This window comes from Sminthopsis crassicaudata, chromosome 4 (assembly GCF_048593235.1).
Source record: "Sminthopsis crassicaudata isolate SCR6 chromosome 4, ASM4859323v1, whole genome shotgun sequence".
Taxonomy (NCBI): domain Eukaryota; kingdom Metazoa; phylum Chordata; class Mammalia; order Dasyuromorphia; family Dasyuridae; genus Sminthopsis; species Sminthopsis crassicaudata.
Window position 1 is genome coordinate 292,329,141 of NC_133620.1, and position 27,753 is coordinate 292,356,893.

At 42.0% G+C, this 27,753-nt stretch overlaps 1 protein-coding gene across 11 annotated transcripts; it reads right to left on the minus strand.

The window, feature by feature from the left end:
- Positions 1 to 456: 456 nt before the first annotated feature.
- Positions 457 to 26,763, minus strand: DDR1 (discoidin domain receptor tyrosine kinase 1). Of its 11 annotated transcripts, none has more exons than XM_074264818.1 (19): positions 26,593 to 26,758; positions 18,793 to 18,922; positions 18,591 to 18,693; positions 18,079 to 18,307; positions 17,274 to 17,421; positions 16,520 to 16,619; positions 15,774 to 15,960; positions 15,368 to 15,614; positions 14,832 to 14,927; positions 14,476 to 14,627; positions 12,781 to 12,946; positions 11,580 to 11,690; positions 10,185 to 10,429; positions 7,634 to 7,761; positions 6,847 to 7,065; positions 5,773 to 6,007; positions 4,876 to 5,025; positions 4,551 to 4,685; positions 457 to 483 (listed from the first exon to the last, which is right to left on the minus strand). In XM_074264818.1, the coding sequence occupies exons 2-19, from the start codon at positions 18,875 to 18,877 to the stop codon at positions 472 to 474; spliced, it is 2,748 nt and encodes a 915-aa protein (XP_074120919.1). In that variant the 5' UTR covers positions 18,878 to 18,922; positions 26,593 to 26,758; the 3' UTR covers positions 457 to 471. The 11 variants fall into 11 exon arrangements, with proteins under 11 accessions (XP_074120919.1, XP_074120914.1, XP_074120913.1 ...); XM_074264813.1 differs by lacking the exon at positions 457 to 483 and adding an exon at positions 3,576 to 4,135 and having other exon boundaries at positions 18,793 to 18,919; positions 26,593 to 26,757; XM_074264812.1 differs by lacking the exon at positions 457 to 483 and adding an exon at positions 3,576 to 4,135 and having other exon boundaries at positions 26,593 to 26,757.
- Between the last annotated feature and the right edge of the window lie 990 nt (positions 26,764 to 27,753).

The window sequence follows — 27,753 nt, forward strand, 5'->3', positions numbered from 1 at the left end:
TGCATTAGTTTTGTTTGTACAAAAGCTTCTTAATTTGATATAATCAAAATTTTCTATTTTGTGATCAATAATGATCTCTAGTTCTCCTTTGGTCACAAATTCCTTCCTTCTCCACAAGTCTGAGAGGTAAACTATCCTATGTTCCTCTAATTAATTTATGATCTCGTTCTTTATGCCTAAATCATGAACCCATTTTGATCTTATCTTAGTATGTGGTATTAAATGTGGGTCCATGCTTAGTTTCTGCCATATTAATTTCCAGTTTTCCCAGCAGTTTTTGTCAAATAATGAAATCTTATCCCAAAAGTTGGGATCTTTGGGTTTGTCAAACACTAGATTGCTATTTTTATTCACTATCTTGTCCTGTGAACCTAACCTATTCCACTGATTTCTTTGATCTTCTAATTCAAATTAGGCCTCAAACACTTACCAGCTGTGTGACCCTGGGCAAGTTAATGAACCACATTTACTTCAGCTACTCATCTGTAAAACAAAGTGGAGAAGGAAATGGCAATACCACTCCATCATCTTTGCTAAGAAAATCCCAAATAGGCTCAAGAAGAGCTCACATCAACTGAACACCACCACCAAAACACAACAAAAGCAAGCTTCTTTCTCCTTTCTGCCTGGCTATGTTCCAATTAGGAGACAAGGACTGTTATAAGCCTCCAAGAAGGGATGAGGGAAGAGAGAAAAAAAAGATAACAGCCTACTCACTCTACCCAAGTTGACATGAAATCATGAGCGTGGTTATTTTTATCCTTGTTGTGTCTATTCTCTTTTGCTTTTAGGAAGAGTATTGGAAATGGAATGATCTTGTGAAATTCCTAAGGTCTAAAGAGTGAAAGTCCAGTGTTATTTTGTAATCAACATTTTATGGCTGAGTCTACCCTCTCTGGAGACTGAGATGATACAGGGAAGAATAATGCTACAATTTAGAGAGAGATATTTTTTACTTTTAATTTTTGCAATATCTTGTCAGCAAATATGCCTTTTTAAAAACTACTTAATTGTTTAAATCAGAGGTCATAGCTCATGGACCAAACGTGATCCTCTTCTTGTTTTTGAACTGTGTTTGAGCTAAGAATGTTTACATTTTTGAATGAAGTTTTATTATCTCAAAATACATAATAACCATTTTTGGGGGAAGAGGTATCTTACAGAAACCAGCTACAGTCAGATTAGGCCCCTCAGCGTAGTTTGTCCATGTGTTAAATGAGACTGGGATGCTAATCATGGGTATTTGGGAATAACAGTAGAATTTGGGCTTAATTCTGTTTTACAGAAAATGCCTCAGCTCCTTCGAGGTACCTTGAGAACTTTGAGGGAAAGATGCAGGTAGCCTTTTTTCTGGAAGAACCAAATCAGTGTGATTGTTTTGTGTTGTGTATGTCAGTTGAGGTTAAATGACTTTCTCACACTGCTAGGAAGGTTTAAGAGTCAGAGGTTAGGTTCTCCAGACTTCAGAGCCAGTGTTCTATCCACTGTGATACTTTATTAAGTATTTGCTATGTGCCCATCATTGTACTAAATTCTGAGATACAAATTTTTTTTTTTTTAAATAGGGTCTGATCTCAAAGAGTTCACAGTCTAATTAGGAAGACAACATATAAACAGCTAAGTACAACAAACTATTGTAAATAGTTTGATAAACTCGAGTAATCAATAGAAAAAAAAATAGAAAAAAGAAAGGGATCCTAGAAGTAGAAAGCTAACAGCTACTTGAATCTTGATTAGGTAGTAAATATGGATTAAATGAACCACAGAAAAAGAAAGTTACTGTATGATGTCAAGAGAGGGAAGGAGACAGAGACAGAGATACAGAGAGTCTGAAAAAGATAAGGAGCAATAATAATATTCCAATCCCTCCACCATGACCAGTGAATTAGAGTAAAAGTAAAAGTGTAACAAGTTCTGGGAGACTGTGTAGGGGAACAAGATACAAATGTAGATGATTATAATACAAAACAGTACATGATAAATGTTTCATAACAAAGTTCAAGGGGAATTAAATGGAGTGGAAGAATCAGAAAATGCTTGAAAGAGGTGATATTTAATTGGACTTTACAGGATGGATAGAAACTCAGCAGGTGACATTTCAAGCACAGGGAATATATGAATAAAGCAGAGGAAATAATTTTTTAAAAGTGCTTTGAAAATCTAAAAATATGCATGTAAATGTTGACTATTACTTTGAATAGGCCAAAAAAGATCAAGGAAAGATTTGGTTTGGTTTATCAGTCCTGGGAAAAGCAGGCAAATGCCAGGCCCAATAGAATAGAATGAGTATTTTGTATCATCACAAAGCATAATCAGGATAATTACTTGAGCAATTTCTTTCTTTTTCTCCTTTTTGCTGAGACAATTGGGGTTATGTGACTTGCCCAGGCTCACACAGCTAGGAAGTATTAAGTGTCTGAGGCCCGATTTGAACGCAGGTCCTCTGACCTTCAGGGCTGGTGCTCTATCCACTGCACCACCTAGCTGCCTCTTGAACAATTTCTTAGAGAAGACAAAAAGAAATAGGGACAAGTGATAGAAAGAGCACTATACTGGGAACTGGGAGATATGGGTCTTTGTCTTAGTCTTACACAGGCTTTAAATCCTGATTCTCAGTGTCCTACTAAACAACTTAAGATGAATAAAAAAATATGATTGATTTAATCCTATAACAAAAAATGGTTTCCTAGTGATATAATGATTGGTTTATACTGTGTGGAGTATATAAACTAGGAGCCTCAGCCAGGATTGATTTGGAGTGATTCAGAGGGCAGAGAAGACACAAGAAGCTGGCAGAGGCAGAGAAGACAAAGGACTGGCAGCAGGAGCTTAAGGGCCTCCTGCACTTCCCCCACTGAGACTAAGGCCAGACTGAAAGGCTCTCCAGAAAGCCCAGCATCAGGCAAAGAGGTAATAAAGGATTTGGACTTTAACCCCTGGCTATTCTTGCGGTGATTACTGAACTGAAAGGAAGGCTGCTCCCAGGGACCCCAAGAAAACTGAACTAAAGAACATTACATTTTGGCACCCATGTTAAGTCAGTGGCATTGACTTCTTTGGACAGTGGACAGGACTTCTTTGTGTTGAGCACTACTAGGAAGCTCCCTGATTTGCTTCTTATACCTCCCTCTATTATTTCATTTTCTGATTTTTATCTTCCTTTATAAAGTCTGTTTTCTTGTTGTCTCTCCCTCCCACAAAAGTTTTAGTCCCTTGGAAATGAAAAACTCTCTTAAGGGATAAAGCAGTGATGGGTCTGGAGTCGGGAAGACTTATATTAAAATGAAGTTTCTAACATTTCCTAGCTGTGTGATCCTGCACAAACCACTTAACTTCATGTGGCTTCAGTAATTGTAAAATAGGATAATAATAACACACCTCCCAAGGTTGTCATGAGGATCAAATGAGATATTTGTAAAGTGTTTAGCACAGTATCTGGCACATAGTAAGGCCTCAGTAGATATTTATTTCCTTTCTTCTCTTAGTAAGAAATTATGGGAGATATATGACATTGTGGGAAATGAAGCCTAGGAATTTAGGAGGATTAGCTATTCCCAAAATCAGACATGGAGCAATTTGGAAAATCCAACCTTTATTGCTTGCCTACTGCAAGGGATTAAAATTGCTTCCAGCTAGGTTCATATATTAGTGTAAAAATCTGTGTCTCTCTCCACCCCCCAATGTACAAACCCCAAATGATTATAGAAAACCCAAAGCAATATCAATAATAAAGACATTTAACCCAGGGGCCAGATACATTCCCTCTCCCCATCCCACTCCCTCAAAGTCAAAATATTTACTCCAAAGAAACTTAAAGATTCAGACAAGCACTATTTACAACATGGGGGAAAAGGGTAGGGGAAATTAGGACAATTAGAGAAGTAGGGGTGAATCAACCCCCATGTCCAGTGTTTTGGGAGATGAAAAAAGGTGAATAACAGAGCCCAGGGACAATTCTAGGGGAAGTGATAGAGGATATCCATCCCCAATTCTTGTCCTCCTTATCCACCAAATTGCCAGTTGTGTCCAGTGTGTGATAGAGAGGAATTGGTGGGGATTAGTGCCATCTCTCCAGAAACCAGTGTCTTCCAGTGGACCACATCCAATTTGTTGACCTCCCTCACTTTGAGGATTGCTAAAGATCAGAAGAAATCCCAATTCCAGGGCCAGCTGGGTGAGTGGGAGACAGACCACAAAAAAGGAAACAGACACAGGGAGAAAAACAAGGGGATAAAAAAGAGGCCAAAAAGAGAAGAGATCATATAATCCCCACCTCCCTCGGCAGACACAGCCTGCCTAAAATCGGTCTTTTTCTTTGCTTCCATTGGGGTAGCTTTGTGCTCAAGAGAAAAGAGGCAGGAAAGGATAAGATGAGGCACAGCAGAGATCATGGGAATGGGGAATCAGAAAATGTAGGAATGGACAAAAAAGTTAGGAGGGAGGTGATGGGAACAAGAGAACCTCTTCTCCAGGTATAGCTGCTGTCCCCTTCATTGAGCCATACCAGAAAGGTAGATAGGAAAATGAAGAGTAAGTGCCAAGATTCACACCATATTGAGGGCATCTTCTGTTAAATATCGGTGTAGCTGAGGAAAAGAAGGTCGTTCCTCTGGTTCTCGGCTCCAACACTGAAGCATCAGTTCATAGAGTCCCAAAGGGCAGGCATCAGGGCGGGCCAGGTATACCTAGATTATATCAGAGAATGGAGAGAGGAAGGAATGCTTGAGCAAATGTATTACACAGGTGAAGATGGCAAATCTGGGTCTCAAGCCCAGCTCCAAATCTGGCATTCTCTCCACTAAACCTCTGCCCCTCTACCATAAATCCCATCCTCCCATCATCACTCAGGTCTTCTTTTCCTACCCCATTTCTGACCTGCTGGCCTTGGTCCCTAAAAAATTCCCCAGCATTCTCAATGACTTGTTCATCAGTAAGCTGCCCAAAAGGCTGAGCTCGACACAGCATCAACACCTCCCACAAGGTGACTCCAAAGGCCCACACATCACTGGCTGTTGTGAATTTTCCCTGTAGGAATGGAAAGGAATTAGTCAGGATGGGAATTAGTGCAGAAGATCCCAAGACCTCACACTTAGCTCTTTATCTTTCTGATTCCTCTCACCATGAAGAGGATTTTTTCTGTGATTCCATTCTCTCCTAAAACTTTGCTCACTTTTAGGCCCATCTTTCCCAAGGATTCTATCCTTTCTCCCTCATCCCTTTCTATCATCCTTATCTTTCCCCCTTGTTTTTAACCATTTTCCTGTCCTGTCTCTGGTTCTATCTTCTCTCTATCTCTTCAGTGCTTTATACTTTAGCCTCACAATCTTTCCTTTCTTCCTTGTCACTTTTTCTCTCCTATCCCTGTAATCAATCCCAATAATTAGCCCCTTTCTCTAATTCCCTAGAAAATAGAATATTAGGGGCAGCTAGGTGGCACAGTGGATAGAGCACTGGCCCTGAAGTCAGGAGGACCAGAGTTCAAATCTGGTCTCAGACACTTAATACTTCCTAGCTGGTGACCCTGGGCAAGTCACTTAACCCCAATTATATCACACACACTTACAAATAGGATGTTAAAACTCAAAGAGACTTTAGAAATTGCCTATTTGAACCACCTAATTTTATACATGAAAAAACTGAGGCCCAGAGAGAACTTACTTGCTCAAAGTTACTTAGTTAATTAGTGACAGACTCTAAACCAGAATCCACATCCTTTGTCACATCTCCTGCCAGCCTTTTACTTTCTCCCTACTTACCAAGGGACTTCCTTACCATAAGAATGCACTCCCAAGCCATCCATCGGATGGGTAGCACAGCTCGGCCCTGAACACGGTAATAATCCCCAGCATAGAGGTTTCGGCTCATTCCAAAGTCAGCAATTTTGATGGTGAAATGCTCACCCACCAAGCAGTTCCTTGTGGCTAGGTCCCGGTGCACAAAATTGAGTGTGGCAAGGTATCGCATACCAGAAGCAATCTGGGCTGCCACATGAAGCAGCATTGAATAGCTGGAAGGGAACAGGATTCCAGTATCAGAGAGCCAAGTCCCCAAAGCCCCAGCTTGGATAAAGAGCATTGCCCAAATTATGTAGTCCCCATTCCCTTCCATGGAATAGATGGTATAACCTACTCACCAGCATTGTTAACACCTCTCCAAGGGTTAGATGAGATTTTCATGCCAAACCATCTCCCTACTCCCAGTGACAGAAGGCTGCTATTTATAAGTTTTAAACTTGTGTTATGAGACTAGGAAAGGGATGACAGGGAAATACTGTGGTCAGATCCCAGTACCTTTGTAATTCCAAATATCCCTTCTCTCTGCCATGCCAAGAGCTTCTGAGCAGACCTCTAGCCTGAAACCTTAACTATCTCTCAGCCTTGTCTGGGATCTTCTACCCTACTTACTCTCTATAAATTATAAGTTCAGGGACTCCAAAGGGGTAGACATGGGGAGGAGGGTCTGTGAAATTAGATGAGAAAAAAATTACATCTTTATTTTCATTAACCTCTACTTGAAATTTAGTATTTCTTTGAATCATTTTAAAATATTATTCTAAAAAGGAGTCCACAGAATTCACCAGAATGCCACAGAAAGGATCAAGAAACTTGTTCTAAGTCCTTACATCATAAATGCTTACTAATTCAGTGATCCCTGCCTTGTGCTAGCAGAGACCTCTCTAGGGAATAGCCTAAGGTTAATGTGTGTGTGTGTGTGTGTGTGTGTGTGTGTGTGTGTGTGTGTGTGTGTATAAGTGTGCATGCATATGGTGGGGGTAGGGTGGGGAAGGCAAAGGTAAGTGCTAACTTTCATCAGTTCCCTTTTTGCTTCAGTGTTAGAGTGGATTACCTGATGGTGGGCCCCTGAATGGCTCCCCCATCTCCTGGGCTGCCATCTATAGCTTTGTCCTCTAATCGGTGGGCACTGAGAAACTGATTAAGGTCACCATTCTCCATGTAGTCAGTAATCATACAGAGGGGGTCATCCTGGATACACACTCCTAGCAGTCGAATTATATTGGGGTCCTTCAACCTTGACATGATCTTCACCTCTTTCAGGAAATCATTCCTAGAGATTAGAGGAGAAGATTAGAAAGGGTAATTTCTGACACTCCCCTCTTCACTTCCCTGCTCATAAAAGAATTAATCAAATTGATGAATTCCTTCTTCCAGATTCTCCCTTTTCTCTTCAGAATCAATTCCTTCTTCTCATCTTGCAGCCTCTGCCCTTCCTCTACCTACTCATCCCAAGCCTCACAATGCATTCAAGAGTCTTTCCTGAAGCAATTCCAAAAATGCCATCTGCGTGTAGAGAGAACTATGGAGATTGCATTGAAGCATACTATTTTCACCTTTTTGTTATTGTTCATTTGTTTTTTTCTCTCTTTGTGTATGATATTTTCCCTTTTGTCTGATTTTTCTTGTATAATATATCAAATATGGGGATATATATTTTTTAATTATACATATTTAACTTATGTCAAATTGCTTGCTGTCTTGGAAGGGGGCATGAAATAAAGGAAGAAGGGAGGAAATTTTGGAATACAAAGTCTTATAAAAATAAACATTGAAAACTATCTTTGCATGTATTTGGAAAAATAAAATATTACTGAAAATTTAAAAAGCAAGAATCTTGCCTGGCATTCTTTGTGGCATCGGGGCGAAGAATTTTGACAGCCACCAGCAAGGGGCGGCCCTTTCTCACATTGAGGGGGAATTCTAAATTGAGCAGATCCTGGGGACTTTCCACCTCACACAAATGTACCTGTAATGGAGAGGAAAAGAAGAGAACTAGGTTACTAAGAGGTACTATAGGGATCAAAAAGGTTGTAGAATCAAGAAAAGCAGTATTGGTATTATGAACTGAGTAGGAGCCACGGTCTTAATTCTACCTATTTGCTTGTGTAACTCTGAGCAATTTACTTAACTTTTCTGAATCACAATCTGTAAAATGGTTTTAGAAGTACCCCTTTTGACTATTTCTTTGGGCTGTTAAAAAGATGTGGAAATATAACAAAACTCATCAAAAATAGAATTATAACAAAACCAATGCAGCCAAGATTGGAAGAGAAGCAGAAAACTAGGGGAAAATTTTTACATTCAAGGGTTCTGATAAAAACCTAATTTCTGAAACATATAGAGAAATGACTCAAATTTATAAAAATATGAGCCATTCTCCAATTGATAAGTGGTCAAAAGATATGAACAATTTTCAGATGAAAAAATTAAAACCACTTCTAGTCATATGAAAAAATGCTCTAAATCACTATTGATTAGAGAAATGCAAATTAAAACAACTCTTAGGTACCACTACACACCTCCTCAGCTAGGCTAAGATGATAAGAAAAGATAATGATGAATGTTGGGGGGGATATGGGAAAACTGGAACACTAACATATTGTTAGTGGAGTTGTAAACTGATCCAAACATTCTAGGGAGCAATTTGGAACTATGCCCAAAGAGCTATCAAACCGTGTATAATCTTTGATTCAACAATGTATCCTACTGGGTTTGTATCCCAAAGAGATCCTAAAAAAGGAAAAGGACATACATATGCAAAAATGTTTGTAGCAGTCCTTTTTGTAGTGGCAAGGAACTAGAAACTGAGTGAATGCTCATCAGTTAGATAATTGCTGAATATGTTATGATATATGAAAGTTATGGAATATTATTGTTCTATAAGAAATGATCAGCAGGATGATTTCAGAAAAGTCTGGAGAGATTTGGACTCTAAATGAAGTAAGCAGAACCAAGAGAACTTTATACACAGTGACAAGATTATGTGATAATCAACTGTGATGGACTTGACTCTTCAACAGCCAATTCCAATAGAATTGTGATGGAGAGAGCCATTTGCATCCGAAAAAGAGGATTGTGGGTACTGAATGTGGACCATAACATAGTATTTTCACCTTTTTTTTTTTTTTTATTGTTGTTTGGTTGCTTTTTTTCTTTATTTCTAATTTTTTCCTTTTTGATCTGATTTTTCTTGTGTAAGATGATAAATGTGAAAATATGTATAGAAGAATTACACAAGTTTAACATATATTGATTGCTTGCTGTCTAGGGGAGAGGATGTGGGAAAAAGGGAGAAAAAAATTGGAACACAAGGTTTTTCAAGGGTGAATGTTGAAAACTATCATTGCATGGATTTTGAAAATAAACATATTATTTTTTAAAAAAGAAAGAAAATTGAATTGCACAATACTAACATGAGGTGCTATCACCATTATCTGTCATAGAGTTGCCACTGCCCAGGATGAAAAAAGGGAAAAAAAAAAGATGAAGAAAGGGAAAAATAAAAGCTATTATAGAGCTCTCAAAGGAAGGAGGTTTGGGTTAGAGGTCAGAAGTCAAAGGTAAGGTAAAAAGTAATGTTAGAGTCATCTTGACTTTTCCCTTTTCTTTGCCTTGGTATTTACTCAATTATCAAATATTGCCCATTCTAACCAGATATCTCTCTTGAATCCATGTTTTTTCTCTCCATCGACAATCTGGTTTTTCTCTCCGTAGCCACTATCACAATTCAGTTCCTCATCACCTATTACCTAGGCTGAAGCAAAGCCCCCTAATTTGTTCATTGCTTGAACCCTGTTCAATCTGTCCTCTGCTAGCTTCTTAAACAACCTTCCTAAGGCATGGGTCTGACAATGCCACTCCCCTGCTTCAGAGGCTTTCTATTGCCCAAAGGATAAAAATACAACCCCCTTGCCCTGTTCTTTTAAGACTCTCCACCATCTGGCTGAGAACTACCTTTCCTGCCTTAGGTAGCATTACTCTTTCTAAGACACTCTATATAGCAATCAAATTGGCTTAGTAATTGTTCCCCAAACTGGGCAAATACCTCCGGCCTCTCTGCTCTTGCACTATCTGTGAGCCTAACTGTCTACTTTACAACTGAAGTAATCTCTCCTTACCTCTTTCACTTAGAATCCCTGACTTCTTTCACAGCCCAACTCAGGTGTCAGCTTCTTTGTGAGGCTTTTCCTAGTGCTCCCAATTATCCACCCTCCCTTCTTCCACATATTACCTTGTATTTACTTATCCATGTACCTTCTCTTTCCCCCCAGGAGTTCCTTGAGAGCAAATCTTTTTCTTGTTTTTGCCTTTATATCTCCAGTGCCTTGCACCCACAGCAGGAACTTAATAAAAGTTTGCTGAATTGAACTGAATTGAGTTCCTCCTCACCTCCCCAAACTGGCCTTCACCTAGCTTCTCCTTGAAGTAGAGCCGGGATCGGGGGAAATCCCCTCGGGGAGGGCCATCACCTGTAGCCCCTGGAGGTAGTGCAGGGACAGCATAGGTATTTCCCCCAGTAACACCCTGTAGAGTGATGATGTCAGCTTCAGCATAGTGGGGAACACTGCTTTGAGAGGGTGGAGGCAACAGCGGGGCACATGGCTTCTCTGGTTCCATGTAATCTCCATGGCAGGCTGGAGGTAGGGGTGGGGCAGAAGAGAGAGGCATTAAGAGAAGCTGAAGCAGCCCCAGATTCCCAATGACACAGTTCAGAGGTAAGTAGCCATACTTTTCCTCCCCACGAAGGTACCTAGGTTCCTACGTATGATCTTAGCCCCCTTCCCTCCTGCTTTCCCCAAGTGAACAGGACCCAAACATTCTCTATGCCTTGTATTTTCTTGTTTTTCATCTACCCATAAAGGATAGGCTAAAGTAAAAAATAGGTGGGGTGAAAATCTGACTTCATTACATGGGAAATGTGACAATGAACAGGGTAAGTTCTGAAGACCAGAGAGATTTTTTCCTAAGGATCTTCCAGCATAAGAGATCTCCCTGTACCTATCTTTACTCATCCACATTTTTCTAAATCTTAAATTTCCCTACAGATTTTCCTTTTATTCAATTGTCCTCCCCACTCCCATCCCCTCAACTCTGACTTTACCATTTCAATGTCCCTCCCAAACCTTTCCCATCCCAACCCACTTTCCCCAAAGACAGGGGGGCACAAAGAGGAAACAGAGAATAGAAGAATCCTTTCCTCTACAAATCCTATAACAAGGAATTTAGACACAAGAAGAAATGTAGATAGGTTAGAGAGTTTTCTTTGAAGCTCAGGGAGCCTGGAGGAGACAATAAAACAAACACAGAGGAGTAGGAGGAGACAGAGAAGGTGTAGGATTTTAGAATCTTCATCTCTGAAACTCCAGAGAGAAGAAACATAGAGAAAGAAAAATAGTGCCAGGGATGGTAGAGCCTCCTCCTATGCAGCTTTGAAAAGAAGGAGAAACCAAAGGATGAGGAATGGGAAGTGATGGAAAGAGTTAAGGCTGTGAAACCATTTTCCTCTTCAATTCTAAAAAGCTAAAAAGAATATACTAATAGGGGAAAAAAAGAAAAGGAGAAAGTCAAGAACTTAATCCAAGTGATTTTTTGCCTCTATTGCTCTAAAGAGAGACTTCAAAAAAGGGCAGAAAATAATACAGTAGAGCTAAAGGTACAAGAGTTTTCTTCCCCAATGCTCTGGAGAGCAGAAGAGAATATGGTTGGGAGTAAAGAAAGCATAAGGAGTCAGTATTTTTCCCACACCAGTTTGGAGTGGGGAGCCCAGGGGATGATGGGGCTTACCCTGGGTGTTGGTAGGTTTGGCCCAGGCAGATGTAGGGGGGCCAAAGCCTCGGGGGGGACGGGCGTAAGTAGCCAGGAGGAGGCGGTAGGCTGGATTGGAGAGCAGCATCACTGTCGGGAGAAGGAGGGATGGGGGAGACACCAGGATAGGGTGAGACCAGGGGGTGGACAAATAAATAGGAGACCAGAGCCTTAATTATATTTTTAGTGCCTGAGGCAAGGGACAAGCAGCACTTACATGTGCCCTCGGTAAGCAGCATGAATTAAATGCCCTGAGATAATTTTAAAAAAAATTAATGATATGAAAATAATGTTAAGTAATTAATAAGAAATTCTCTTGAACAGGAGGGATAACTCATTACTAATGTGGCCTCTCCACTGTTAAAATTTTTATACCCTCTAAATTCTGATACCCGAGGCTAAGCCTAAGCTGCCCCAAACTAGTTATGACTCTGGAGGAAACAAGGGATGAGTAGAGATCAAGAAAATAAGACAAACAGATGGAAAAAACACAGAATAGGATGAGTCTAAGAACAATGAATGGACAAGCTGAGAGAAAAGACACACATTAGGTACAACCAAGCAGTATAACCCAATTAGTTGAGTAGGAGACACAAGGAAGAAGATAAGTGCTAGTAAAACTGATAGACAATGAAGACATTGGAAATACTGATGGGAGTGTAATATGGAGTGTAAAGCATGATCAGGAACACAGATGGACCTTAAGAAATAAAGAGATGACTTTTGACATTCTGAAAGAGGCCATAGAGAAGAAGCAAGGTAGAAGGTAAAGACAGAGACAATAAGGATAACAGACAGACAGAAACGCACACACATAGAGACAGAGGGAGAGGGAGACAGACAAAGGGAGAGGGAGACAGACAGAAACAGAGTTAGAGAAACAGAGAAAGAGACAGAAACAGAATGAGAAAAATAGCAAGAGTGAGAAAGAGACAGAGAGACAGAAACAAAGAGAAGACAGAGACAGAAACAAAACAGAGAGAGACAGAGAAAGACTGAAACACAGACAGACTGAAACATAGAGAGAAAAAGTAAGGCAGACAGAAAGGACAGAGACAAAGAGAGACAGACAGACAGGGAGAGGGACAGGAAGAGAAAGAGAGAGAGAAAAGGAATGAGATTGAGAATGAGAATATGATTCGAGGCACATGGTATTAATTCTTCCCTCCCAAGGCCATACCAGAGCCATTAGGGGCACTGGGAACAGGATGAGGTGGGTTCCCACGGGGCCGAGGCTCCTGGTAAGGGGGTGGTTCTTGAGGTCTTGGACGGTTGTTGATAAGTACAGTATGCCCAGGGACAGAGAGATGAACTGTCAGCTCTTCCTCTGATACTCGTCGCTCCGCCTGGCAGGATTTAGGGTGAAATGAGAGGACCTGTGAGTTAAAGTACATACTGGCTTCTACTACTTTCTATCGCACTAGGTTATATCTTAGCCATACCAACCATTTCCATCAGTTAGGCATAGTAGTAAGCGTGGGAATCAGAAAGAGTTGAGTTCATACTCTTCTCAATTCCTTCTGGCTATGTAATACTAGGTCAAATCCCTTAACCTATCTGATAAAGGCCTCATTTCTAAAATATACAGAGAATTGACTCAAATTTATAAGAAATCAAGTCATTCTCCAATTGATAAATGGTCAAAGGATATAAACAGATAATTTTCAGATGATAAAATTGAAACTATTTTTACCTATATGAAAATCATTATTGAGCAGAGAAGTGCAAATTAAGACAACTCTGAGATACCACTCCACACCTGTCAGATTGACTAAGATGACAGGAAAAGAAAGTGACAAATGTTGGAGGGGATGTGGGGAAACTGGGACACTGATGCAGTGATGTGAATGGATCCAACCATTCTGGAGAACAATGTTCAAAAAGTTATAGAACTGGGCACACTCTTTGATTCAGCAGTGTTACTACTGGGCTTATATTGCAAAGAAATCTTAAAGAAGGGAAAGGGACCTGTATGTGCAAGAATGTTTGTGGCAGCCGTCTTTGTAGTGGCCAGAAACTGGAAATTGAATGGATGTCCATCAATTGGAGAATGGTTGGGTAAATTGTGGTATATGAAGGTTATGGAATATTATTGTTCTGTAAGAAATGACCAGCAGGATGATATCAGAGAGGCCTGGAGAGACTTACATCAACTGATGCTAAGTTAAAGGAATAGAACCAGGAATACACTTCAATGATACTATGTGAGGATCGATTCTGATGGGTGTGACCCTCTTCAACAATGAAAGGATCCAAATCAGTTCCAATTGATTAGTAATGAACAGAACCAGCTACACCCAATTAAAGAACACTGGAAAATGAGTGTAGACCACGACATAGCATTTACACTCTTTCTATTATTGTTTGCTTGCATTTTTTGTTTTTTTTCCCCAGGTTATTTTTACCTTCTTTCTAAATCCAATACTTCTTGTATAGCAAGACAACTATATAAATATGTATACATATATTGTATTTAACATATACTTTAACATATTTAACATGTATGGCACTACCTGCCATCTAGGGGAGAGGGTGGAGCGAAGGAAGGGAAAAGTTGGAACAGAACTTTTTGCAAGGGTCAATGTTGAAAAATTACTCATGCATATGCTTTGTCAATAAAAAAACTATTAAAAAAAAGACCCAAAAAAGTCCCTTAACCTGTCCCTTAACCTCAATTTTCTCATCTATAAAATGACTATAATAATAGCATCTATCTCACTGGGCTGTTATGAGGACCAAATGAAACATATGAAAAGCACTTTATAAAAACTTGCAGTTACTATCATTCCTCTCTTTTGTCTTGTCTTCCTCTCCATTCATTCCCTTTTATTCCTAGACACAACCCCATCCCTGACACTCCCAAAGTCATGCCCACCTTGCCAAGCAGCCTGCGCCAATGCTGTCTCCAAAGCATGAAGGCAATGATAAGCAGTAGCAGCAGGATGATAGCTACCAAGCAGCCAATCAAGATGGCTGTAGGGCTGGCCTCTGCTTTGGTCACAGGCTGCTGTCCCCGAGGCTCCAGCTCTGTGCAGAGAGAAGTAGAACGAAGTCAGAGTTCAGGACCACTAAGGTGGTCTTACATAATGTAAGCTTCTTTACAGCAAGAGAGTACTTTTTGGGTTTTGGTTTTTATATCCTAAGAGCATAATCTAATGCTGAGTGGCATTTTACTAGCATTTGTTGGATTAAATTCAAGGAAGAAGGAGGGAGGAAGGGCAGGGATATTACCCAAGCTGCTGAAGTTGGTAGAAACTGGACCTGGAGGCCACCAAGAGGCAGGTGGTCGAGTGCTACCCAAAGCTGGAGAGGATTCATTCACAACATCTGGGGAGAACAAATAGAAAGAGAAGAGGGAGTTGGGCAAAGAGAAAAGGGTAATTATGGGGAGGACAGAGGAAGAGGAAAAAATGCAGGGAAGCATTAAATGAAAATAAAACATTCCTCTGAAACATAAAAATCAGAAATGAATTCTGGAGCAGCTGAGAGAGGATGTTGGGGAAGTTTAGGGTGGAGATGGAGGAGACACAGAATAGGATGAGTTATAAAGGAATACAAAAAAACTAGCTGAGATAATGAGAGGGGAAAGGAATTGGAGCAGAAAGCTTGGGACAGTGTGGGATGTCATTGGGTAAGAAAATCTCAGGACAAAGGGAAGAGAAATTGCCGAATGTTGAGGATCTGAGACAGTGGGCAGGGGGCATGAACAGCAAGTATTACTCCACTATAAATGGATCTGGGAGTGAAGGGTTGTTATTATAACTTACTAGAAAGGAAGGAGATTTCACTAAAGAGCAGCCAGGACCCAGTAAAACGGAAGCGGCACTGCAGAAATCGACCTATATGGCCTCCCAAGAACACAACTACAGGCCGGGCTCTGGGGTCCCTTAGACTTCCTCCTAAGGCTTGATATACTGGCTCTCCCTCCCAGGCTGTGGCTGGACTTCGTTTGAAGCGGCACTCTACCCCACCAGGGAGCCGGGCACCCAGGGTATGCATATTGTTACAGTGGATCTGGGTGGAAATGAAAGGAAACAAGATAATAACAAAAATCAGAGATCCCTCATATACTATCCCTCATATCTCTACCTGTGATGATTTCTCTAAATATGTTCTTCACCCCCATTCCCTATCCCACTTCTCTGTCTGGGCTTTCAGTCACAAAATTCTCACCTGCATAGTCTGGAAGACCCGCAGGCAGTCAAACTCAAATTCCATCTCCACATAACCATTGGGGAAGTTGTTGTTATTCCATCCTACATAATCATAGCCTGGCCATACTCGAAGCTCCTGGCTCTGCCTGAAGTCATCCAGCCCCACCACACCATCTGCCAGTTGGCCCAGGCCTCCGTATTGCAATCTAGGGTCATGGAGAAAAGTGGGGGAGGATGGTATTTAAAATAAGAATGTGATGTCTCCAAACTCTCTCACCCTTCTTTGAGCTTTAGTCTATGAACCCAAAATTACAGCTCTATTTCCATATTTCCAATTCTAGCATCATCCCCCAAATGTTAACGCTTATCTCTGCTTTCCCCAGGCCAAACAGCTTTTTCATCTCTTGTCCAAAGTGGCAGGTTTTATTCCACATGCCTTAGACCTAGCCCTCCTACCCTCATATTCTTCCCTGCTTCCTCTGACCTTTACCATCTTCTTCCATAAGTTCGTCCTTCACCTTCAAACCAGGCACCCAATATTTTTTAAATTACATACTTTTTTCAATGCAAAAAAACTCTTTTATCCTTCCCACTATCCCCCCACGCTGAGAATGAAAGAAAAACAAAATCCCAGTTACAAACATGTATAGCCAAGTACTTTAAATTTCTGCATTGTAGGTCCTAAATTTCATCTGTGTGCTTTTATTCCCTCTTTCTGTTCTTCAAAGCCCTAATTCTATATCTCTAGAAATCTGCCTCTCTCACCCGCCAACTGTGTGTCCATCATAGGTTGAATCATTGAGATGCACAGCCTCAGCCAGGTACATAGTCTGCCCCACAGGAGCTGTATAGGAGAGCAGTCCATCTGAGACAAAATGGAAGGAACTGGGGTTAAAGAGAGAAAATTTACATTGTTTACAACTTTTTCTCAAGAATGGGAAAAATGTCAAATCTCCAACTCATTCATTATTGACACTTCCAGTGTCCTGACCTCTATCATCTTCTCACACAATTGTTCATTTCCTATCTCCCTGACTTTGCACAAACTGTTTGTCCCACATACCTGGAATGATCACCCTCCTTACCTCTGCCTCTTAGAATCCCTAGTTCAAAGCTCAGTCCATGTGCCACCTCCTACATGAGCTCTTCTTGATCCCACCAAGTACAAGAGCTGCCCAGCCCATTACATTGTACAATAGTTATATATGTATAAGTTGTCTCCCCTGGAAGACTATAAGCTCTTTGAAGGCAGGTGGGATAGTCCATTTTTGTCTTTGTATAACTTACAAATAGCAGAATGGCATAAAGTTGGCATTTTAAACTACTCATTGATTGACAAATTGAATTTTTTTTTCCACAACCATTCAATTTGTTCTATTAATGTGGCTACTGGTAATTTCAACCTTTTCCCAGGGGTGAATGAGAGGTTTAGTACCACTCTTCTTTCCTGAGGATATAATTTTGGGACTCTCTAAAAAGAAACTCAAGTTTTATCTCCCCAGAGAGATGCTGAACTCACCCCTCCAGAGGCAGCCATATAATTCCACTCGAAGACAGACACTCATAACTCTGTCAGCTCTGGGGTAGAATCGGACAAGACGGGCCACCATGGGGGGTCCCAGGTCCTTCAACACCACTCCACCAGTGTCCTCATTCCCTGAAATCACCTAGGGCAGGAGGTGAAGAAGAGATAAGAAGAGGCATAGGGCTCAGAGATGGAATGGATGGGAAAGTTAGAGAAAGTTAGATGCTTGGCTCAAATCCTCATACTATCTCTCACTGACCCCCATCTCCAAGCTAGAAATGCACTGGATAGAAAGATGAAATATAGATCTCCCTCCAACTAGTTGTGAGACCTTGAGCAAACCAGTTCATCTCTCTCAATGTCAGTTTTCTCATCTACAAAATGAAGATATTGATCTAGATCAGTGATGTCAGACTCAAACAGAAATGGAGATTATTAAAGTATACATAAGGATCCCTACAGGCTGCATACTGACTTAGAAAACCATAAATTAATATGATCCCTGCTCTATTGTAGGACTGAACTGAGAAGTGCCAATTGGCCTGCATGTTTGATATGTTTGATCCTTCTGCTCTAGATGATCTCTAAAATCTTTCCAACTTTAAATTTTTTTCTCTATTCTCTATTCCTTTCCCCAACTCCACCTCTTTTCCTAACTCAATTGATTCTCCACCTCTCCTACCTACACAGAATCTGTCCTCTTGCTCCCAGATAGCATGTATGCTCTCTATGATCCCAATCTCCTCCATTAACTATCTGTTTCCCTCCTATCACATTCGATTTCCCTGCCTCTCTTCACCTCTTGGCCCCATCGGTCCTTCCAATCCATCCAGCGATGACCATCACGGGAGTATCTCAGTCGGTAACTAGGAGAAAATTCCTTGCCTAACCCTCCAGCATGTCGTCCTTGGGTCCCCACTAAGGCCACCAAATGTAGCCGTCGAAGATCCACCTGCAAGTATTCTGATTCCATTGGAAACACAGGCCCTGCAGGACACCATGCCCCATCTCCATCACTGCTTTCTAATCTAGGAGGAAGGAAGAAATTGAGTTAATGTTTGGAAATCCTATGGATAGATTTAGTATTGATGGGCTCCTCCGTTATAGAGTTATAGTTATTAAAATGCCCTTTAGTTCCATGATGTTACTGTGAGATCTTTAGTATCAGTGAAGCAACTGAAATGTCTTTAAGCTTCAAATGGATCTCCAAAAGAAAAGAAGAGTCTAGAGCAGGAAAATTAGAGACATTCAAAAAAAGATCATAGAAAAACTTCTGTTTCCTGATTGGGCGGACCCAAGAAATGAGAATACCTGCTATGCTGAGCAGCAGTGGAGTCTGACCAGGAACTAGAAGCTGAGATGTCACTGTCAGGAATGGTTCGGTCTTGCATACCCAGGGCATAGCGGCATTTGGCTAGATGAATGTACAATATAGAAAGGGGAATACATTTCACTAAATTTTCCCCTCTGAAGATCCTTTCCCCTCAGAGATCCAGCTATCTAGCCTCCTCACCAGGATCAAAGTGTCCTTCCATGTCAGCATTTCCAACTCCTAACGATATCACAGGCAGCAAAGACAACAGGATAAGCAGCTCCATGGCTCCAGATCTCACAGATTTATGTTGGAGAGAACAGCATCTCTGCTGAAATAAAAGAAAAAGAATTGAGAGATTCTCGGTTTTAAAAGAATTAGCAAGAAAAAAAGACAAAAATGAGAGAGAGGCAAAAGACTCTGTTGTGTGGTGTGTGTGTGTGTGTGTGTGTGTGAGTTGTGTGTGATGAGAGAGAGAGATAGAGAGAAAGAGAGAGAGAGAGAGAGAGAGAGAGAGAGTGAGATTTTTTTTATATAATCCCTACCTTTGGAACCCACTTTCTCTGCTCTCTGTTATATCCTAGACAGCCATCCCTCTAAGTCTCTACTCCTAGCCTTTATTAAATTCAAACATTCTGTCCCCAGATTTGAAGCTCCCAGATCCCTGCTTCTTGCTCCCTTCAGGTATTTTGTCTCATTTGAAAGCACCTTTTTCTCTTAGGAACACAAGTAGTTCTATTTCCTTCAAGCCAAAATTCTATCTTGTTAGTTCTTTACTCTTTTTCTGGGATCCAGACATCCTGTTCCTTCATCATTTCCCCTTCCCTATTTTAAGAAACAGCTGTCTCTGAGGGAGAAATACAGAACTGAAGAAAATTCAGTTGTCCTAGAGATAGGAGGAAGGGTTTAAAGAGTTTCCCCAGGAGATGGGAGGAATGGAGAAGAGATACTCCCCAGTTCCTTTGTCCCTCCTCAGCTGCTCCCACAATGCCCTGGGGCAGGAATGTAAGAGGCAGCTGAGACCCCACAGCTCTAAGACAGCAGCTGAGGAGATGGGTGAGGGGGAAGAGACGGTAGGAAGAGAGCCAGAGGCAGAGACTAGGAAGCAGGATGCTTGGGCTCCTAAGGTGAGCATAGGTTAGGAGAAAGGAGAGTGAAGGAGAGGAGAGCAGGTCATTCGAATCCCACAAGTTCTGTATATTGGATTCCTGGGTCCTATTCTCCACCCCCCATCCCTTGGGAACAGTAGAGCCCTTGTTTCCTTGAGTAACCTTCATGCCCATCCCTGGGTGAGTCATCGCTGGCACTGAGAACAGAGACTGAGACAGGGCCCCCAGCAGAGATAGGGAGACACAAAATAGAAGGCAGAGAGAAAAACACCAAGAGATACACAGAATGAAAAGCCAAGAAGATACAGAGAGTGGTTGATTCAAAAAGGCACACAGATTTATATACAGAGAATAAAAAATCTTGAAATCTCCATCTCTCTCTAGAGAATAGATTCCAGTTCAGACCTAGATCTTCTCAGACAGAACTGCCCCAAAATAACCCTTCCTATCAACCCAAAAGCCAATTATATCCTACGATGAGGACACCCTGCCATCTTCCACCCTATCCATCCACCCCCTGATACAGTTCTCTACACACATAAATATGCATGCACACATGTGCTTAGTCCCACATTCATACTGTAAACACAGGGATAGATATAACCCTAGGCAATCACATGTGGATCTGCATATGCATACAGATATAATCTGGAAAACATCACACCCTGACATAGGCATACAGGTCTGCAGATTCAGACACATTGCTACATCACCCTAACAAAAGGAACAATGGCACACCGATATAAAAAGGACAGGCACCAGTCCCTGAGATCAGGAGGACCTGAGTCCAAAACTGGCCTCAGACACTTGACATGCTCTAGCTATGTGACCCTGGGTACACCACTTAACCCCAATCCCCATGTGTCAAAAAACAAAATGACCCCACTACAACCCTCTCATAACCATATAAATCATAACCATGCAGATCCAGAGACACTGCACCCCTCCCTACACCCTCATATGGACCACAGATCATATTCTTAACAAATCTTATTTCATTAATAAGTTAATAAAATACTGAGGGAATAACAAAATAATAGATGCATGAACAGCAATAAAATTCAAGAGAATATCTCACATATAAATACTCAAATACCTGTATTCTCTTGTATACATATAAGCAAGACTAAGAATAAGGAGCTTTAATCCTTTTATAGAGTAGTATAAAGTTCAGTACAGTAGACTATAGGCTCAAGAAACAGGTGGGGAAGGAAGAGAAAACTGAGAATGAAAAAGTGATTAAGAAAAGTAACTAAACCTCATTTTTTTTCTTATTTTTACTTTTTTCTCTTGGTTTCTTCCCTCAAATCTAATAATTCCTGCTTTAATAATTCCCAAGTCTTCCAGAAATGCCAATGTGTACAGTGACCCACTATACACTATACACCCACACATAATTTATCTAGGATTTGGGGTGAGGATAGAAACTTCTGAGACTGCAATTTGCTTATACCATCATCCTAAAACAAATTATTGAAGCATGATTGGGCTATTGGTAGATATTATTAAGCTTATGAAGGTGTAGGTCCAATATGGATTTTTTTTGTATATGAGTTGTTGCAAGTAGTTTAGGGAAAAGAGTTTTCGGTAAGCATATACTCCCTAGGATTTGCCATCGTGCCATGTCCATTCTCTAAAGCAGGGGTTCTCAAACTACAGCCCTCGGGCCAGATGCGGCTACAGAGGACTTTTATGCGGCTGCCAGTTATGACAAATGGGCTGAGGGGCGGAGACTGTGAGCTTTTGTTTTTACTCTAGTCTGGCCCTCCAACAGTCTGAGGGACAGTGAACTGGCCCCCTATTTAAAAAGTTTGAGGACCACTACCTTAAAGTCTTTATCCTGAACCCTCTTCTTTTCCCATTCTACTCTATCATTTGATAACTACATTGGCTCCCAAGGGTTCAAATACCATTCCCTGGCAGATGATTCCTAAAGTGGCTTGGTGGATGCAGTGCAGGAAGACCTGCTTTCAAATCTTCCTTAGGATACTTACTAGTTATGTGATCCTGAGCAAATCTCTTAATCTCTCTATGCTTTACTTTTTTCTATTAAAAGGGAGGGGTTGTATTTGATGATCTTTAATGTGTTCATTGCCCAAGTTTCCTTCCAGCTCTAAATATGTGATCCTATGATTCCATGACAGCGGTGGCCAGAGAGCAAAATCGTTCTTACCTTGAAGGAATGGAAGGAGAATGGTATTTTATGGGAGATCTCCAGTGGAATGTACCCTATTTGGCATGGCACAAATACTGGACCCTTAGGAAATTCTCACCAGAGGGCTAGGACAGGAAACTAGCCTGAAGGATAGTGGTTGGGATAGGAGAGCTAGACTGAAATAGTGTAATTATACCAAGTAGAAACAACAAGCATCCTTTGTCCCAAACCTAACCTTTCCCTCTAGCTACCACTTCCCTTCTAAAACTCAGGTGTCCCACCCTATCAGGCTTCTGTTCTCTCCATCAGGACTGAGATGTCCTCCACCATCACTTCCTACCTCACCTCCCTTTTTCTGAAAGATCCAGGCTTTGTGCTTCTGACAGCCCAGTTTCTTCTGTAGTTGGGCCCTGCCAAGTAGGAGAGAGAGGAGGAGAAAAGAGAGGGAGTCCAGAAAGGAAGGTTCCAGTCCTAGTGTCAGGAGGTGGCTCCCTGGAACAGCTATTAGGGGGTCTTTTCTGGGGAGAGTATCTAGATCTGGAGCTTCTCAGGAGCTAAGGAGCAAACTCCCTTCTTTGTCCTCCTTTTTCTTCTCTCTTCTTCCTGTTCTCTTTCCCTCTCTTTTCTCTTATACCTCTATCTGCAGTTCCCCAATCCTCCGCCACCCCAGAATTCTTTGCACTTGCCTTACATCTTTTTTCCTACTTTTCTACTTTTCATTATCTCTCATCAAGATTCACTTTGTTCTTCCCCTTTCCTGACTCCCTAGGACACTTTTCTCACTCCACTGATTCTATTTCTCGGCCATAATGGCCACTTCCCTTTCCTGCCCTTCCTCTCTCTCCCCCCCCCCCCACCTTCCAGTAGGCTTTTGCTGCACTCCAGCCCACACCCTATATTTATTTTCACCCCAATCCCTCTAAGACTCTGTGTTTATAGCTTTGCTACTCTTCTCACTGTTTCCACTTACTCCTTCTCCCCCAAACAGCAGACTTAGAGCTGTGGTGTCAAAGGCAGTCAGACTAGAAGAGGTAATCTCTTCTTTCTGGCTCCTTCTTTTCTGGGCTCAGTTCCAAAAAAGGGGTAAGAGCTGGAGGGGCCCCCAGGGCAGGTGGGAAGAAGCAAGTTATTGCAGGCCCAGCTTAGAACTGAGCTCACCAAAAGTACCCAGTGGAAGAGGAGGAGTACAACGTCTCACCTGCCTGTCCCTTTTCTGGCTACCTGGCCTTCTATGGACCTGAGGTGTCCTTTCTCCTTAGCTGTATAATCTCAATTAACATCACTTCATACTCATAGCTTCCATTATGGACAAAAGTATCAATCTACTAGTCAAATAACCATAGGCTCTTCCCACTCTCCTACTACCAACTTTCACTGCCACCATTCCCCACCCAGAGGTAATTGCCTCTGTATCTGTTCCAAATGCCCTGGGTTCCCTTCAACTTCCCCAGAAACCAGCAAACCTAACAGTCACTGCTTCTGGGAGAGTATCTGGTGTAGTCCCAGGATTTCAACCTCCAGTAAAACACTGTCTAAATATAGAGCCCTGAGCCAGGGGAGTGAGAGAATGAAAAGGGAAACGCGCACGGGGAGAGAGCAACACAAAGTGAAGAGTAAGGGCTGCGTTCGAACGGAGGGTGATAGAAAAAAGGCAGTCTCTTAACTTCTGAAACTGACCTAAAGAGAAAGGTGAGAGAGAAAGGCACACGGGTTAAACGGGGAAGATTCATTCCGGGACAATCACCTTAATCAGCTTCACCCCAAAGACATATATCACCCCCCACCGAGACACCATGACACATTCCCCTCAATCCTTATGTATTTGGAGATAAGTTCACACCTATTCAAAGAGGTACAGAGATAATAAATCCCAAAACATAAATATAAAGTCCTAATCAAAAACAGACACAGAAAAGCCGACGGGAAGCCAGAAAAAGGCTGGCACTCTCATGCCAAAATGCAAACTCCATAGCATACACAAACACAAATAGACATACAGACCCTTAGAGAACAGCTCCTTCCTACCCAAAGCGTTCATACCAATCCAGAGAAGAGACTGGCAGGCAGACGGGGAAACTGGGTTCCCAGAGAGGCCAGACGGGGAGGGACAGGGAGGAGGGGAGGTAAGACCTGAGCAGGAGAGAGGGGCTGGGTCCTAGAATAGGTAATCACACCTCAGGCTCCACCCCCATCCTCCTTTTCTAAGGGACTGGTGATGACTACTACAAACCTGGCAGGCTGAAGTAGCAGCAAGTAAAAGGAAACTAGTGAGGAAGGATGTAAAGCCAGAGCCAGAGTTTCAGGAATGGAGTTGGAGCCCCTCACACTCCATTGAGACATTCGCTATTCCAGACCAGTGTTGACCCTGGGCTCACGATAAGACAGTACCAGACAGACTGGGGTCAAGGTGGCAAAGGAAGATCTGGGGACCAGGAAGTCTACACACCCAGCCTGGTCCCAGTCCCCTAGCAGACCTAGGACTGAGTTGCTCTCTACCTTCGTAACTCCTTCCAGAATACCCCAGACTTGGGCCTCAGAAGAGGCTGAGGGGGTGGGGTTGGGGACAGATAGCCTGAGGTGGGGGAAAGAGTAGGAAGGGGAAGTATGCTGTGCCGAGCGGAGTCAAGTGACAAGGGAAAGGAGGCTGGAGCCAAGTGGAATGTAAGACTGGAGCCGAGATTCCCAGGGGCGGGAGCGGAGAGAGCCCAGAAATACAGATGGCTTCAGAGTAGAGCCCCAGGACTTCATTTTTCCCATATGGAGAGTCTTGGTGTCTTCTTTTCCATCCTTAGTGTCCCCCTAGCCTCTTACAAGCTCTGATGTCATCATCTCAACCCCCCAGAGGATCTTATGTTTCTCCAATTGGACTCATTTGCCAGGAGTTACCATGCCCTTGGCTATCCTTATCTTGCCAGGCAGTGAGCTTCAATTGGCAATGCGGAGTAGCAGAAAGTTCTGTCACTAACTGGCAGTGTGACCTTGGGTAAATCATACCTAGAGTAGCTATGGAACTCAGTTTCCCCACCTAAGGTGGGGAATTAGGTGGTGATTAGACTAGAAGACTTATAAGCTGTCCTCTGGCTCTAGCAAATTATGAATTTACTGCCCATAGGGCAAAGCACAGCTGTGTCAGGGGGAGCAACTGGAAAAGCTAAAGGGGAGGGGGCAATAGAAGGGGGAAACTCTCAGATCAGAAGACCACCCAACTCCTATTGGAAAACATTGAGGAGAAGGAATGATTGGCCTGGATGGACCTCCTATAATGGGCTAGATTTCCTTCTGAAGATGCAGCTGACTCTGGGGAGAAGTAGGAAAACAGCTGGGGGTGAGGGGCAAGAGAGCAAAGGAACGTTCATATAAAAGATATTTTGGGGGCCAGAAGGGGGGTGGTAGTGACCAAACTTGGAAGGTCTGATACTGGAATCACTGAGCCATGATCTGATCTTACTGTGAAAGAGAATAAAGACCATAGATACAGAAGAGGAGTTTTAGGGATACTAAAATGAGAAGGTAAAAAACTGAGAGAAAAAAGAAAAGAAAAATGAGAAGAAGAGGCTGAGGAACAGAAAAGTGAGAAAGAAGGAAGGGGCGTGTCTGAGGACCCCAAAGAAAAGTAAGGAAATTAAAAGAGGAAGGAGCAAGGAAGAACTGAGAAAGATAGGTATGGAGAAATACGGTAAGGCTAAGGAAATTATATTAAATTTCAGAAATGTGCTGGTAAACACAAAAAGCACCTGTTTTCATGGAAATTACAAGTCTAATAAAAAGATATGATATACTCCCTGATGTGAGGAACAGGGACTAAAAGGAGGAAACAGAGAAGTTTTCATAGAAGAGGCAACAATTAAATTACACTTTAAAGGCCAAAGAAGAATTAATCGGAGGAAAATGCATTAAAGAGACTGGGTATCCTGTGAATCAAAGCATAGAGGTAGAAAATTCCAAGCCATGTAGAGTGGGGCCAATTTGATTGCAGCATAGAATATTCCTAGGAGGAGTGAATATAATATTTATATAAAAGAAGTAATATAAAAGAAGGCCAAATGGATAGATGGATGTTTCTTGAACATTAAAAAGATTGAACTATATAGATAATAGGGAGTCACAGAAGGATTTCAAGCAAAGAAGAATCGTGGAATGTAAAGGCAAGGTTAGTTTAACAATCCTTTAAACAAATGATTGGAGGGAGAGCAGAGAAAAAGGGCCTAAGACTGAAAAATAATGGGGGGGTGTTGCAAAACAGAGATATTAAAACGGTAACAACAGCTGAAGAAGAGAAGGTAACAATAGCTATGATACAGAAACATAAGCTGAGGAACAAGGGGAATTAGAAAGAGTGGCTAGAAAAAGAAAGGGGGTACAGGGAGGCTAAGAGAAAAAAGGGAGGAAGATGAAGGATATTGAGGTAGAGAATGATATTACACAGATCATAAAGTCCCCAACCTGGTGGCTTCCTACCCACCTCGACTCCCAACGATGGCCATCCCTTTCCCCAACACAATTCCCCATACCCAAGCTGTATTCCATAGTGCCTATTTTCAATGTCCCATTTCCCCTCCCACCCACTCCTGCTACCTTCTTTATCCATCCTCAGTCTTCTCTCCCCTCTGCCCTTTTCTTCCAGGCAGTCATTCTGTCTGTCACTCTCTGTCCCTCTCTCCTAGAGAGGGGCGTCCAAATTGCAGTCCTTATTTCTAATCCCCAGATCACTCCCCCCATCACTCCCCCACCTCTGACCTGTGGCTGGGCTCAGGGATCCCCTGGGCTTTTTCTGTTTGGACTCTGGATTTGAAAGCAGGGTGATTGCCGTGGGGCCCCAGAGCCTCCCAGTTCCCTGGCTTTGTCGGTTCAGGGCGGTGCTTAGTCCCAGCACAGGATCCTGGGAGCAGCTGCCCCGACCAGCTGCGGCCGGCTTTGCAGTGGTCATGGTAACGCCTGTCCCATACCCCTTTTCCAAGTCTTCTCAGCCCCCGCAGGGAGAGAGAAGTACTGCTGAGACCCAGGCAAAATGGGGGAGGGCTAGGTTAGGTGGAGAAAAGCCAGGAAAAAAAAGGAGGCTGAATGGGGAATGGGAGTGGAACAGCTAGACAAAGCGACAGCTTGGACAAAGGGAAATATATTTTAAGAGCCAGAGATAGGAAAATACAGCATTAAGAATATATATGGCCCTTTTTATTCAGTTAGCAAGATAGGGAGGCTATAGGATTGGCACAGATAAGGTTGCAGCTAAGAATCTAGTCTATAGGCTGAAAGAAGCAGCCTTTGTCCAGGAGCAGAGACTGGATTTGGTGGTAATTTGTAGTGGAGATAATAGCTCACAGAATCACTGTCAGAGAGAAAAGGACCGTTTAACTTCTCTGCAAGTGAGCATCCAGACTCTGATGAAAGCTCTCCAAGGATGAGGAACCTTCCTCCTTCCAAGACAGCCCATTATACTTTTAAACTGTTAATTGTTAGGAAGTTTTTCTTTAAATTGAAAATTTGAATCTTTGCAACATCCATCCATTGTACATAGATGGGATAGTGTTCAAGCATGGCCCCCAAAACCACAGTGAGAAAAATGGGACTACAAGATGATAAAAGTCAATTAATTCTGAGGGGTCAACAGTAGACTTGTTAATGCCCACAGACAATGTTATCCTCATATCTTTAACTATAATTGTGTTTTCTGTATTTTCCAAGTCAAAAAGTACTCCTTAGGCACTATTCCTCTATGTAGGATGTCTCCCCTATTAGAATATAAGCTCCTCCTCAAAGAGATTAAAGAAGAAGGGTCTATCTGTACACTAATATTTTTTTGAAGCTCTTTAGAAGCTACAGTGGATAGAGCCCCTGCCTTGGATTCAGGAGGAATTGAGTTTAAATTCAGTCTCCTACACTTAACACTTACTAGTTATA

Excerpts from the sequence above, each read along its gene's own strand:
- DDR1 (XM_074264813.1), bottom strand. The coding sequence starts at position 18,877 with ATGGAGCTGCTTATCCTGTTGTCTTTGCTGCCTGTGATATCGTTAGGA. Across the intron at positions 16,620-17,273 it reads ATATGGCTGCCTCTGGAGGG|ATGGACTGCTCTCCTATACA; the intron begins GTGAGTTCAGCA and ends ATTTTGTCTCAG. Across the intron at positions 10,430-11,579 it reads CAAACCTACCAACACCCAGG|CCTGCCATGGAGATTACATG; the intron begins GTAAGCCCCATC and ends CCCTACCTCCAG.